The sequence below is a fragment of the Eucalyptus grandis genome, chromosome 8, assembly GCF_016545825.1.
Source record: "Eucalyptus grandis isolate ANBG69807.140 chromosome 8, ASM1654582v1, whole genome shotgun sequence".
Taxonomy (NCBI): domain Eukaryota; kingdom Viridiplantae; phylum Streptophyta; class Magnoliopsida; order Myrtales; family Myrtaceae; genus Eucalyptus; species Eucalyptus grandis.
In genome coordinates this window covers 47588097-47602889 of record NC_052619.1, presented here as the reverse complement: position 1 = coordinate 47602889, position 14793 = coordinate 47588097, and the positions used below count along the sequence as shown (strand labels likewise).

Sequence of the window (14793 nt, the reverse complement as noted above, 5' to 3'; positions counted from 1 at the left end):
TGGACAGTGCGCAGTGCGCACTGGTTATACGAAGCATCCATCGATTACGAGAATCGACCGTAATTGATTTTGTTTAAAAATTAAATGCCCATTTTGAAAAATTTGTCAGTCTATTTCTTTGTACTTTTAAATTGTTCTGTTTTCCATGGCTGCTCTGCTCATGCTCATTCCCTTCTCTTTCTCTATAGAGAGAGCAGAGTATGATCACTTTTCTGCTACGGGAGGAAGCGCATGCCTGAGAATTTGGCAGAGGGAAAGTGCACCAGGAGGCCACATGCTGCGTCATCTGACTGTCTGCTTGTCCAAAAAAAAAAATATATATATATATATATATATATAAAAAACTTAAAAAAATGGATAAAAGAATGAATGAATAAATTAAAGAATAATTAGGGAGAAAAAAAAAACAAAAGGAGGAGGAGGAGGAGGAGGAGGAGGAGCAGAGAGGAGGAGGAGAAGGAGTGTCCGGCAATGGCTTTACTTTATCTGACTCTACCCATGTGGTGGTCAGTGGCCCTGCCCCACCACCCCCACCCACTCCTTCTCCCTCTCTCTCTCTCTCTCTCTCCCTTCCATCTCTTCGGTTTCTGGGAAAGTTGCCTCTCTCTCTCTCTCTCCCCTTTCTCTCTCTACGCCTTCTTCTGCTACTGTTTCTCTCTCTACCCAAACAGGGGCCTTCAAAATCCCAAAAAAAGCTTTACCGAAGTTCAGACAGGTCCTTATCCTACGCACCGCCCCCTATTTCAAAGTGGGAATTGCGTATGGATGTGTGGTTTTTTTTGAAGGATTTGATTTGAATTATGCATCTTAGGGTTGACGTTATTAGCATGTCTAGCGAATTGCAATAATGGCACGCTGCAACAGTCCGATGAAATTTACATAGGGTGGCTACTGGGTGGCTACTAAAAATGCGCATATTTAGGATTAAATTTTAGCAATGAAGGATAGAGAGGTAAATTCAAAATATAACTTGAAGAATTATTGTAGGAATGATCCTGAAAAATATAGTCGATAAAAGATGACATTGCAAATAAAAAGCAGTTACTAACAGATGCGCTTGACATATTGATTTGTGTCACTAGATGACACTGTTATATGTAATATAAGGATGAACGTTCGTTTAGGATCAACTTTGAAATTTGGTTGAATCGGCCCTACCCACTTGATTCTAGTTTAGTTCTATCAATCCCATATTTCTAAAATTTGAAACCGACTATTACAATCTAGTTCCAATTTGAGTTGCCGAATTGAATCGTAGGGAGAACTGATCTTGTTTAATAAAGAAGAATAGCCTAGATTAAGAGGGTTTCTTCTTCATACGAAAGAAAAGATGAAGTGAGCTTTGTTGCCTTCTTTACTGAGCCAAGTCCTGCTCACCTCATCACTCGAGGCATGCCTCTCTCGCTTGTCTCTAGCCAGTCCTCCTTGTTCATTCCGCTGCTTGCCTCGCCCATTACAAATCCTGTTGCGGTTGTTAAAACTCAAATCTAACCTCTCTGTGCTCGAACTGGCCTTGTGAGGATAGTTACCAAGTTTCGAATTTTGAATTTACCCATCCTGAAAGCAAAGCCACCATATTTCAATATTAGAGCATAGCCTAGTTTTTCTAACTTGGGTATTGTAACTAAGCCTCAACAATATACCTCAATTTATCTATTCATGTTGTGTATAGTATAAACTAATAAACTAAGGATTAATTAAAAAACAGTAATTACGTAAGCATTTCGCGCACTTCATCAATGAATTAAGCATTATGAATATGGTAAATTCTTACTAAGAGATTATCAAATTACGAATGGTTTGCATGAAAAAAAAACTATCCATACACATGTACCAATTTACTTAAATTTATTTAGGAAAATCAATCCTCAAAATAATCATTTTTAGAAAATATATCTTTTATTTTTTTTTTGAAATAAATGGAGCCAAAATTTTGTCCAATCTTCCTCTCCATTTTTGCGTCATTCGTTCTCTCCACTACAAACTCTTTTTTGGTTTTTATGTTTGTGATTTTTCTAAGTTTCTCTAACCTACTTGTTGAGTGTCTACCTTTCATTAAAATGCAATGATGAAAAGTCTAATTCTAGGTTTTAGACTACAATCAAAGCACCAGTGTGCGTCTCGGACGCAAAGTGCTTTTTAAAGCAAGAAAAATTGCATATGTAGTCACGTGATGCCAAGTGGAGTGGTCTAGAAAAGGGTAGAGGGGAATTATCTATATATATATTTCAATCAAGGCCACTGCGCATTTCACTTTACAATTTTTTGTTCAATAGTCAAAGTGAATTGCAATTGCTGTTTTACCTACCGTTTGATTTTACATGGGGAAAAAAACAAAACGTCAGAAGATGCAATTGTCACACCAGTGAAGCAGATAGTCTTACAGGCATGTTTTTTGCTTTTGCCTCATGGTTATAAAAAAAACAATGCGACAATTGAAGACATTTTTTTCGCCTATTGATTATTTAAATTTCAAAAATCCTGAAAAAATTCTAGGTGGTTTGTTTTCCTCGACAATTTCAAGAAAAAAGTGACAGAAAACTTTAATTATATCAATTGTGACACATTTACTATAAATTCATATTAGTATTTATCCTAGACTCATACCGATGTAATGACATCAAAAACCTTAAATTTGTATCAGTGTAATTTATTTGCCTTAAAATTTCAAGTAAATAGGTTACATGAGTATAATTTTAAGATTTTTGATGTTTCGAATAAATATTTTCCACAAGTATAAATTTAGGGATTAAATTTGGAATAAATATGTGACATAAGTATAAATATGTGATTTTTTGTATCGCAAAAAGAGTCTGGATAAACGTGTCATAATTGATATATTTTATGATTTTTATGGTTTTTTCCAAAAATATCTTTAATTATAGGGAAAACAATGCAAAAAATTATAAACTTTAACTTAATGTTCAATGTAATATTTAAACTTTTAATTTGCTTAACGTGATCTCTGAATTTTAACTTAACTTGTAATGTCGTCTATTTGTCTAATGCGATTTTTGAATTCTTGGTATATTTTGAATTCAGTATTATGAAGTAATTTAAAAAATAACTAAAAAAGTTGGGAAAATTTCTGCTCCTCTTTCTCAAGCCTTAACTTGCGCTCCTCCAGCCGTCGGTTAGCCACAGCGCCTTCTCGAAACCTAAGCTGCGCACCCCCGGCGCACCTAGCCCCGCTCCGCAACCGACCTCTCTTTTTCATCCCCTCGGGACAGTGGCTACACGTGTCGCCGTCGCAACCCGCCACGTCATCCCCGTCCTCTCTTCCCTCCTCCCCCCTTGCTCCTGCTCCGATCTTTTTTATCTCCCTCTCTTTCTACGTTTCTAGGGTTCCTTCCCCCCTCCCTCCCCTCCACCATCTTTCTCTCTCTAGCTTTTCTCTCTCCCCCCCCCCCCCACACAGCACACACGCACACGCCTCGTTCCTTCCTTCCTTGTCGCCTACTCACTCCCGCCGAGTCGCCCAACAGCGACGACTCACCCGACTCGGCCATGGGGTCGATCCCCGATCCGGGCGGCGAGCCGGCCTGCCAGCTGCAGCCGGCGGCGGCGAGCTTCGAGGACTTCCAGAAGCAGACCTCGCTGATGACCAGCTGCACCCTCCTCTGGAAGGAGCTCTCCGACCACTTCTCCTCCCTGGAGCAGAACCTCATGAAGAAGTCGGAGGCCCTGAAGCAGAAGCTCCGGGCGCTGGACGACCAGACCAAGAAAACCCTAACCGTCCTCGACGAGCGCGAGACGACGATCGACGGCAGCGTCGAGATCGTCCTCGAGAAGGTCGAGAAGAGCAAGGAGGCCGCGCTCGGGGCCCTCGAGCGGGGCGGCGGCCGCGACGTCGAGCCGGGCTCGCCGGGGGGCGAGGTCGACGACGGCGAGGGGCTGCTGATGAAGTTGAGGTCCTTCTGCCTGAGGATGGACTCCAAGGAGTTCTGGAGGTTCGTGACCGGGAAGAAGAAGGAGCTGGACCTCATGAGGGAGAAAATGCATCTCGCCCTGGTCGACTGCGTTGATCCGGCGAAGTTCGTGCTGGAGGCGATATCCGAGGTCTTCCCGGTGGACAAGCGGGGAGGGGACAGGGGGAATGACCTGGGCTGGGCTTGCGTCCTGATCCTGGAGTCGCTGATTCCGGTCGTGGTCGATCCGGTGATAGGGAAGTCGAGGGTGCTGGTGACGCCGAGCGTGAAGGAGAGGGCCAAGGACATCGCGGAGACGTGGAAGGCGAGCCTGGAGGAGAGGGGCGGCATCGAGAACGTGAAGACCCCCGACGTGCATACTTTCTTGCAGCATTTGGTGACGTTCGGGATTGTGAAGAAGGCGGATGTGGATTTCTACAGGAAGCTCGTGGTCGGGTCCGCATGGCGCAAGCAGATGCCCAAACTTGCGGTTTCGCTCGGTCTGGGAGACAAAATGCCCGGTATGTTACTGACTTTACTGTGTTTCTTTGTGTCGTTAGCGTGTGGGAATCGTTTGTTTGATACAAGAGTTGGGTTCTTCCGTGCTGCCGCTAATTGTGTCATTTTACTTCTCGAGGGTGTTCACCTGTGCTGATTATTGTTCTTGAATTTGGAAATGAATCTAAGTTTCGCGAACTTCGGTTGTAATTGGCTGAAATCTCCAGGAAAATTCTGCGTAGAACGGAAAGAACTGCAGTGTCTGGGTTGTGCAATATGTGAGGCAAGGATTTTTCGTTCACTTTCGATGGATATTGCGAGTTCAGAGTGGTGGGGAGGGAAGATGGGTTCACATCTTACTATGGGACTTTCCATAGGGATCTGGGTTTTTCCTGGGGAAATGCTGTGGTGATCATGTCTTTTTGAGAGATCTTGTGGTGGTGTAGGACAGTAGTCTAATTTAGTTCCATTACCAGAAGAACTTGGGAGAGGATTTGGTGTACATTAGGTTTGGAAACTAGAATAGAAAGATAAGTTGAAGTTCTACCTAGCCAGTTAAACTAGCTTTTGACATGATATGGGGCTTTTTCTAAGAAGACCAATGAAGTGTGTATCTTCTTTCGATAAAAGACTCCGGCAGTGGATAAATAATGTTTCCCTTGTGCTGGGCTTAGTGTAGATGAAGAAGGCCAATGGTGTTATCTTGTCCCAGAATTTACTACTTCTGACAATTTAGCAACATTCGTTTTTGGAGAAGCCACTAGTACTTGTTGGATTTCTGGTGAGCGCATGCTATTGAATTGACAGTGGGGCAATTAAGCATCTAGTCGCTTATCTTCTGGTTTATTTCTGCTGGCGATATGTTTTTTGATCACTTTATGATGATTTCTTCCCCCAATGAGATGTTCTTTTGACAAGCTGGCTTTCCTAATGATGGGTGATGATGCATTGTCTGAAGATAGCAATGCTTCTCTTTGACCATGATATTTGAATCTCTCCCTCATCTGTCATTATTTATCGGGGATAAAAATATTAGTCGTAAGCCTATCCTGATGTGGAATATGTGGCATCTCAGCTGTTACCTGTGAGATATTTGGGTAATCAAGTGATTAGGTTTTTTCTGATGGATGCCTAAGAGTGATTAGAACTTAATTTTAGCTTTGATGGACTTGTGAGAGTCCTGCAGAGATGTAGGATGTGTTGAAGAGTTATGTAATATGCCTAGTCCTGAACTTGTCAGTTTTTTCCTTCTCTAAAGCAGGTGAATGCTAAGTTTTTTTGTTTCTTGGCTGTTTTAATCTGCAGATATTATCAAGGAACTAATCAGCAGGGGACAGCAGCTAGATGCTGTGCATTTTACTTATGAAGTTGGTCTTGTAGACATGTTCCCCCCTGTACCTCTGTTGAAGGCTTTTCTGAAAGATGCGCGCAAAGCTGCAGCTACTATGTTGGAGGACCCTAACAATGGTGGCCGAGCTGCGGTATTCTTCGTCTTTTGCCTTTTCTCTGCATACTGAAAGGAATTTAAGCACAAGAGGCACCACCAAGTGCATAATTGCTAGAGAAATCATTATGTCTTATGTGTTGTAATCCTTTGTCTTAAATATAGTCTTGCAAGAGTTTCTATCATTTGATGGATTTCCTAGGTATCTCCATCTACTGTACGGATTTGTTTCTTTCACCTTCCGGCTTTCAGTAACTAGAATGACAAAGTGGGTCGTCATTGAATTTACTTCATGGTAATATTGATCTGAAGCATGTTTAGCTTAATACCTTGCTGTGTTCAACACAAGTTATGCATGCGACTTGGCAGTAAAAAAGGTGTCCTCATGCATGCAAGCTCTTTGTCTTGCTTAAGGTTTTTGTCTTTGATTCATCTGCCAAGCAATATGTGTAGAATAAGCTCATTTGGAACCACCTTATTGCTGAGTTTTCTGCCTGATACACCATTACCATCTATATTAAGATGTACTTACTGTAGATGGAATTCGACAGTCACCTGTGGAATGTTGTTTTATTGCAGAACCTGGCTTCACGCAAAGAGCAGTCAGCATTGCGGGCTGTTCTAAAGTGCATTGAGGAGTACAAGCTTGAAGCTCAGTTCCCCCCAGAAAATCTCAAGAAGCGCCTTGAGCAGCTAGAGAAGGTCAAGATCGATAAGAAAAGGCAACCAGCTGCTGTTCCAGCCAACAAAAGAACACGCGCCAACAATGGTGGACCTATGCCTCCAGCCAAAGCTGGTCGTCTGGCCAATGCATACGTCTCCTCTTTCCCTGCAGCTCCTGCATATGTGCGGTCACCCTCACATGGTCAATACCCAGCTGGAGTCCCCACATACCATTCACCACAGCCCATGTATGGTGGCTTGAGTCCGCCGACAAACCCCTATGCCTACTCACCTGAAGCAGCTCCACCACCTCTCTCAGGATCATACCCCGCTCCTCCCATGAACTATCCTCCCTATGGTGGCTATGGAAATGGCGTGGCACCAGCTTATCAGCAGGCTTACTACCGATAGAGAATTGACAAACCCGAAGTTGGTAACCACTGATATGATGACCATAATCTGTTTCAATTCCCACTTGCCTTGTTATTGTAATCACTAACCTTCTCAACGGTAGCAGTATGTGTGTTAATTTCCTTTTCCCATGCTCTTGCCAAAGTCATTGGCAAGAATCTGTATTTCTGATGTTGATCAAAACCGGTAGCCCTAGGTGATTGTGGAAAAGTAATTATGATGGCATCGTGACAGACTTTGGGACTCTTTGAAGGAACTCTATTGATGGTCATAGATAGTAGAAAAAGACTTATTAACATACCCTGCCGCCTGGGTCATCTTCCCCTTACCTGCTGTGCACTTTCTGGTGGGTTTTCCTATGAGGTTTGAACTTGATTTCTTTAATTTGATGTGTGGAGATGGTCCATGTTTTTCTTTATTAGAGTGAGTGATTCTCGCTGGCACTTAGGTAGATTATGGTATCTTGAAACTCGTGGGTCAGAACTGTCTTTGTTTTTCCCCACCAATGGTGGGTGTTTGGTCGGTGAACACTGAACAGAGAAACTTAAATCATGTGTCGTCTAATCGCGTCCTCTGTTAGACAATTCCGTCATTATTGGTGTCGACCTTCTCTCGACCGGATTGGATTTCGATTGAGCCTATCGGGAGCCAGGCATTATTGGTGCCCCTCTCATCACGTCCCATGCTTGATTTTGTTTGCTGCTTCCTCGCAACTGCATTACGTGTTAGACGCTGGCAATAAAATATGTAGTGTGGACACTCTGGAAGGGGAACATAATGCGACTTAGAAAGGACGTCGAGACGATGACACGAGTGGCTCAGGATAAAGAGAAAAACACGAGGAGGATACAGACAGCGTGGGGACAGATTTTGAGCTGTTCGGGTGGTGGATTCTACAGAGACATCGCTATTTGACACCGGGGTGGGGGCTCCAGTTAGGTCAAGTGTGCTACCTCGGATGTGTCAAAAAGTCCGGACTCCTTCACCATGGCAGTTCAAGAATCTAATTATGAGACAGAGGAAGCTGAAGCGAGAAGGCGTTTGGTTCGAGGTTTCTTCTGCGAATTTCGGTTGGCAGGGATAACCTTGCGACTCCAGAATTTCTAGGAACGATGGTGAGACAAGTTTGGGCTGACCAAATCCGATCCTCTGTCGGGTTCGATTAATCGTGCATGCAACCAAATGCTGCTACAAACCCGAGATGGATTCTCCTATCTATTGGGACCACACATTTGAAATACTAAATAAGTGGATGTCATTGGAAAAATGGTTAAAGGAAATAGTTATTGCGTGCTAATGTATTTAGAAGAAGCTAAAGTAGGTTGGCTCAGCTGGTGTGGTTCAAACTCTCCTGATATCACATCGTATCTGTTAATTTCGTTTTCCCATGTTCTTAACAAGTTCGTTGGTAAGGTTATTTTGGCCGGTAGGGTTCAAACTCTCCTAACGACCGAACAATTTTTTTTTCTTTTTTAATTTTCTTTATTCCACCTCGGCTAACATGTCAATTTTTATCGGGTATGAATGCAAAACGCGTGCCACATCAGCGATTGGCGTTGAGCTTTGCAATCACTTGAATATTTTCTCCCGAAACATCATGGGTCACTTTCGGATCGAAGAAAGAGTTGGGCCTCCTTCAAGAATTGCAGAGAGTAGGCTATCCAGAGCGCACTGCCATGAAAACCAGTTTACGTTGACACCGTATAATCCCCCGTACACTTCCAATTTTGATAAATCTTCGAATCTTGTTTTGCTAACAAGGCGCTTCCAAGAACGCTAGAGGTTCTCTCCACCTTATCCATTGATCTCCGCGACAATCGAGTCATTCCATCGATCCGCGAATCAGGAGATAAGGGGATCAACGCCTCATGCACTTGTAAAGCCCCGGCAGTCAGCAGAGTCGGCCCGTCGAGCTGAGCCCACTAACTTCCGTCGCTCTCTGCTGGCGAGGAAACGAACGAGATAGGGTCACCTGCGCATGAGGTGTTCGATGAATTGCTCCACTGAAGATTTTTTTCCAGTTCGTGCGCCGCAGTTAATGGGTGTTTACGCAGAGCTCCTTGTGTAATCATCTTGCTCTTGCGGCTTCAGCGTTTTGTCGGGGCGGTTCTATTTCCACGATCCCGCGACATCTCTCGAGGTACACGATGGCATCTGCTCTCTTGAGAAGAGGCGTCGCGGTAACGTCGGTGGTCAGCTCTCGTTTTCCTCCGAGGGTGGTCAGTATTTGGTCGAGTGCATCTGAAGTTGCTGACAAGGGAATCGAAAAGGGTCGGTCCGAGTTGGTTGATAGTGGGCCTACAACAACTGCTTGCGGTTTGGAGAGAATGCAGCTTTCTCCATTGTTTGCTGAGAGCAGGCCTTCTTTAGATGGTTGTGCCATTGAAGTTGTGGATGACGACCAGTGGCGGGTCTCGGCTGGGTTGGCACAGGCGTGGCAGGGACCGAGGGGGTCGTTGGGAACAGAAAATTTGACCGAAACGACAGATGAGCATGAGGATCATTCTTCATCTGTTGAGGAAGAGGCTGACTTCGATGAGATTGATAACATGCGGATAAGGGGCAATCTCTTTTACAAAATTGACAAGGCATCCAAGGAGTTCGAAGAGTACAGTTTCGAATTCCATAGGAAGAAATCCCCAAAGCGGCGAGAAGATCCAAAGGAAACCAAGAAGAAGGAAGACCGAGGTCTAATCACCAGAAATGAAAAACTTCCCAAAGCTGCAAAGAAGAAGAATGTGCCTTCTCTGCTGGATGGAGCCGAAGTCGATTGCACCTCAAACAAAAAGAAGCTGAGGACTCCGACATTTAATCAACTCACAGGTCCTTACCATGAACCGTTTTGCCTGGATATTTACATTTCGAAGGCCTCCGTTCGTGCATGTATAATTCACAGGGCAACGAGCAAGGTCGTTGCTGTGGCACATTCTATTTCGAAAGACATGAAGTTCGATCTGGCTTCGACTAGAAATGCAGATGCTTGTGCTGCTGTTGGCGAAATTCTGGCTCAGCGAGCGCTGGCTGATGACATTCATGACATAATTTATACGCCAAGGAAAGGGGAGAAATTAGAGGGAAAGCTTATGATTGTGCTTCAGGCCGTTATTGATAATGGGGTTAATGTGAAGGTGAAACTTAAGCAACGGAAAATGAAGAAAGCTGGCCATCACGCCACAAATTTAGAAGTGAAGTCATCAGCTCTCTAATTGCGTGCACATCAGAATGGAATTCTGCTGTGCTGGTGGTGACTGTTTATGGATAGATGCAACTTTTGCTTGTATGATCTAGAGAATGTTGCCCGGCAGTTTAAGGCATCACTTTTCTCCTGGAGATGAGTTTTTGCAGAGAAAGCGAGAGTAATATCTGCTCATTTTTGGCGGATGGACCATTGAACAAGTATGTCCTGTGCAAGCTGTAACAGAAAGAAGTAGAACAAACCTCTTGTACAAGGTTTCTAGTCCTTATGTTGATAGACAAGTTTGTTTCATTAATGACGGATTTTGTCCATAAGCCAAGAAGATTTTTGAGAGAAATTCTTGTCGATCATAACTTGTCTGCCAAATCAATGTATCTATCTCATGACATTTTCATTTTTTTGCAGAGAAGATATCAAATAACTCACGATTCCTGCAAACCCCATTCCAGATAAGCAAGAAATCTCCTCCCTTCTGAATGATTTCATCCCAAAACTCCAACTTTGACTTCCTAAACAAATTCATGTAACTAAGATAAGTACATTCCCTCCACCACCAAGAAGGCAAGGCAACCATATCCCATTTGCAACCACAGGTCGAATTCAAGCATTTCAATGCGCAGGTTAACTTAATCCACTGAAAATTACCTTCCCTGTGTTTACCTAGTGTCACATTAACAATAAGAAGATTCAAACTTGCGTCTCTGCTTGAAACCCCTAGTCCTCAGGGTTCAAATGCTAAGGGAGCCACGATTGCCCATTCAATGTACAATAAAATTTCTCACATTCCAGGATTGAACTAAGACGCTCTCCTGTCATCTCCTCGAATCAGCCACGGCCACATCATGACTGCACTCCTTTTTAGCTATCTTCATCCCTTAACAGTAGTAGAATACCCGACTTCCAGAATTGATTTGCGAAATGATGCGGCGGACTGTTGAATTTGATTCATTTATCAAATGCCTACTCTTGAATCAATCTATCAATTAGCATCGAAATAGCAACATCACTCTTTAGCCACCAATACAGCCATGCAGTCCAAGAATGTCGACCCAGGAATATTCTCAGAACAAGAAGAGTGAAGAACTCTCTATTCGTAATCCCTCGCCATAAAAATTTACCAACACCCCTAATTCCATCATAAGAAAACGAAACATGTTGACACCTTCAGGCACCCAAAAAAAAAAAAAAAAAAACAATTTTCAGTCGTTAGCAGTCGCGAGCTGCAGAGACAAGAGCTCCTCCTCGGGAATAGTCTTGATCGTGCAATCCGACGTCGGGTACGACACGCAGAGGAGCGTGTAGCCGCGCTCCACGACGTCGTCGCTGAGCATGCCTTCGCTCTGGTCGACGGACCCGCTGACGAGCCGGGCCGGGCAGGTCATGCACACGCCGAGCTTGCAGTCGTGGGGGACGGCCAGGCCCGAGTCGATGGCCTTGGACAGGATGGTCTCGTCCGGCTCCACCTCCAGCTCCGTGGCCCGGCCCTCGTGCTCGACCACTACCTTGTGGGCTCTGATGGGGCCGCCCCCGGCGCCGGCGGCTGAGGAGGAGGAGCCACGGCGGCGAGCCGGGCGGAGGGCGGGGCGGGGAGGGGAGAGGAGGGAGGAGGCGGGCGGCGGGCGTTTGAGGAGAGAGAAGGGAGGAGCGAAGTGGAGGAGAGTGGACATGGTTGAGTGCGGTGAGGAAGCGAGAGCGAGTGTCCGCGTGGTTCTTGGGAGGGGGCAGGCAATGTGTGGTGCTCGGGAACTTTGAGAAGATAACGAGCGGGAGAGTTTTCTTTTCTCTTTATTGGCTAATTTTACGATTAGGATGAGTATAGTGGAAGTTCTTAAACTTATAATGAAAAAGTAATTGAGTCATAAAACTCTTAAATTATGCAATCAATTTATAATATTTATAATAAAAGTATAATTGAGTTTTAAAACTTTCAAAAAGTATAAATAATGAAAAATTTAATTTATTAATTTGACAACTCTTAGGATTTGATTGTACTTTTGAAATGTTTAGAATTTAGTTGTATTTTTATTAAATTTTAGATTTTCAATGCATTTGTCCCTTTACAATACTATAGGTGACAAAATCCTTGTCCAACATAAAGGTTCAAGACAAAGTTCACATATAAATACGTTTGGCGCCGCACATCCTATGTTCTGCCCAAGGATAGCAGCTCTTGAATAAATACATTCCAAAGAGGGGAAAAAGAGATTAACACCTTTGGTTGGTCGGATTTTAGAGTCCATCCGTTGTCTTGGCTTTCAATTTTAATTTCAATCCCAATACCGTGCATTAGAATTTAGATTACGCCGAAACCATGACCAAGAATCCTTTGTCTACCTGCAGCACTTCTTAACAGCGACGATCATTGCTGGTTTTTTTTTTTTCCGTTGCCAAAGTGCCGACATAGAGATAATGTCTTACATGAACAATTCGTTCCGGTTTGATTGCTAAAGAAGTGGTGCGGATTGATGCGGCGCTAAGTGTGATGCCGCATTAAACAAAAAACAAGCCCAATATTTTCAGAGAACAAGCGGTGCTGATGTGGTGCTGCATTAGAAAAAAGACCCAATATTTAAAGAAAAAAAGCTACAGATATCTTTCTCGCGCGCTTGAATGAGTAGAAGGATTACAAGTAAACAACCAAGGATTGACGGACAATAAGACATAAGAAAGTCGTGAGCAGTGAAGATCGAGATGGAGTCAAGAAAACAACTATTGAGGACGTGCAGAAATTAATGAGAAAAGGAGAAAATAGTCACAAAGCTTCAATATTTATAAGGGAAAATGACAGAAATGATTTCTGAATTTTAGTCAAATATGCATTTTAATTCTTAAACTTTTAATTTATTCAATGGTCCCTGAACCTTAACTCAATATACAATGTAGTTCTTGGAGTTTTTGTATATATTCAATTTATTCTATAAATTATATGAAAATATTCAATTTAATAGTTCATGGACTAAGTTAAATATGTACCAAAAGTCCATGAATTATATTGAACAAATTATAAGTTCATGGATTATATTGCACATTGGATTAAAGTTCAGGGATGGCATTAAACAAATTAAAAGTAGAGAGATTGTATTGTATATTAGGCCAAAGTTCAGGGATCATTTGTGTCATTATCCCTATACTTCAAATAGAAGAGGACGACACACTCAACTATCCACTTTTGGACAATGATTTTGTGACAACCATCTCCACCTCTTATAAACCAAGACAACTGAGTAATTTCTTTGGTTGTATTTGGCTAGATTTTTGGGGAAAACATTTAGGAAAATACAAATGACTATAGATTAGAGGAGTTTCTCAAAATGAAAATTGTGTTTGGAAGTGTACTTTAAAAGTGCATTGGAAAAAAACCTTCTTTAAAAAGTGTTTGGAAAAATCACACTTTTAAATGACTTTTACAATCTTTTTTTTTTTTCAATAAAAAGAACTCAAACCCTTTATTGACGTTTGATGAAGGGCTTAGGTCATCAACAAGCCAGATCTGGCTTTGCAACTGTCACCTAAGGTTATTGAACCTTCAGTGAGGCTTGTCAGTGACAAATCTAGCTTGCCGATAGTCAAAACTAGCATCACCGATGATGGAGTGCGACGTTGTTGGGGTGAATGCATTTTCAGAATTTCGAAAATCTATCTAGGGAATAGTTTAAAGGAATAAAAATGTTTTAGCATTCGAGAAATGCTAAAAGCCAAAGTTCCTGCAAATATGCCCTGGTCTAAGGGACTTTAGAAGATTTTAAAAATACAATGCATTTCCTAGAGCTCCAAATAAAAAACTACCTGACGTCCCAGTATTTGGTCAAGGGCTTTTATAGGGGAAAAGTACCAAAAAAGTCATAAACTTTTTGCATTGGTATAAATTCAATCATAAACTTTTTTAATTGGATCAATTTAGTTATAAACCTTTTGTATTTAGTACCGATTTAGTTCATCTGGCCATTCTTTACCTAAAAGGCTGATGTGGACTCCAAGTCAGCACCGGCGGGCATTGTTGGTGTTGACATGGATGCCAGAGTGCGAAACTAAGTCGTTTTGCTTTAAATAAAAAAAGAAGAATACTTTTTTGCTCCTAAAACGCAGCATTTCGTTTGCCCCAAAACTGAAGACGCTTTGCCCGTGATCTTTGCCCAAAGCATGCCTAAACCTTATTTTGATCTCCCCCCAAAATTCTTAGCAACTTGTTCAATCTCGTCTTTCTAATTTCTTGAAGTCAAGTCCTTCTTCCACCAATCCCCTTCATTAATCGAGCCCCTTTCGGCTAAGGGCTTCATCCATCACAATCCTAGACTCTCCCATCTTTATGGGTGAAGACCCGATTCGCCCACAACCTAGTTGAGACCCGACTTGTCCATCACAATCCGAAGCGAACACGAGTAGGTGTTGTGGTCCCGGTTTGATTGTTCTATCGACAGCATTGAGCGACAACTCGATGTGATGTCCTGAAGTTAGCGGAGAACGTGAAAAGTATGTTGTCATGCTCCAAACTAAGTGCGTTGTCCTTTTTTATTTTATATAATCAATTTGCCCTGATTTCTCCACGTGCGTCGTCGTTGGTTAGAAGAGAGAAATTGTTCTCGTTTACTGTCAGTACCTGGGTGTAGTAGCGAATATAATACTCAAGTCTGGCCAAAACAATTTCTAATAAAACACGATATGAAGAGAAAGCT

General features: G+C 42.7%; 3 protein-coding genes across 3 annotated transcripts; 2 read left to right on the top strand and 1 right to left on the bottom strand.

Annotated features, from left to right (window-relative positions):
* The first annotated feature begins 3341 nt into the window (after positions 1-3341).
* LOC104414817 (FRIGIDA-like protein 4a) lies at positions 3342-7227 on the top strand. The gene is made up of 3 exons (XM_010026002.3): positions 3342-4429; positions 5712-5887; positions 6430-7227. The coding sequence occupies exons 1-3, from the start codon at positions 3508-3510 to the stop codon at positions 6922-6924; spliced, it is 1593 nt and encodes a 530-aa protein (XP_010024304.2). The 5' UTR covers positions 3342-3507; the 3' UTR covers positions 6925-7227.
* Positions 7228-8416: 1189 nt separating this feature from the next.
* On the top strand, positions 8417-10512 carry LOC104414815. The gene has a single exon (XM_010026001.3). It carries the CDS (start codon positions 9072-9074, stop codon positions 10128-10130), a length of 1059 nt encoding a protein of 352 aa, XP_010024303.1. The 5' UTR covers positions 8417-9071; the 3' UTR covers positions 10131-10512.
* Positions 10513-11026: 514 nt separating this feature from the next.
* Positions 11027-11867, bottom strand: LOC104414814 (ferredoxin C 1, chloroplastic). Its single transcript, XM_010026000.3, has one exon. The coding sequence runs from the start codon at positions 11785-11787 to the stop codon at positions 11320-11322; it is 468 nt and encodes a 155-aa protein (XP_010024302.1). The 5' UTR covers positions 11788-11867; the 3' UTR covers positions 11027-11319.
* Between the last annotated feature and the right edge of the window lie 2926 nt (positions 11868-14793).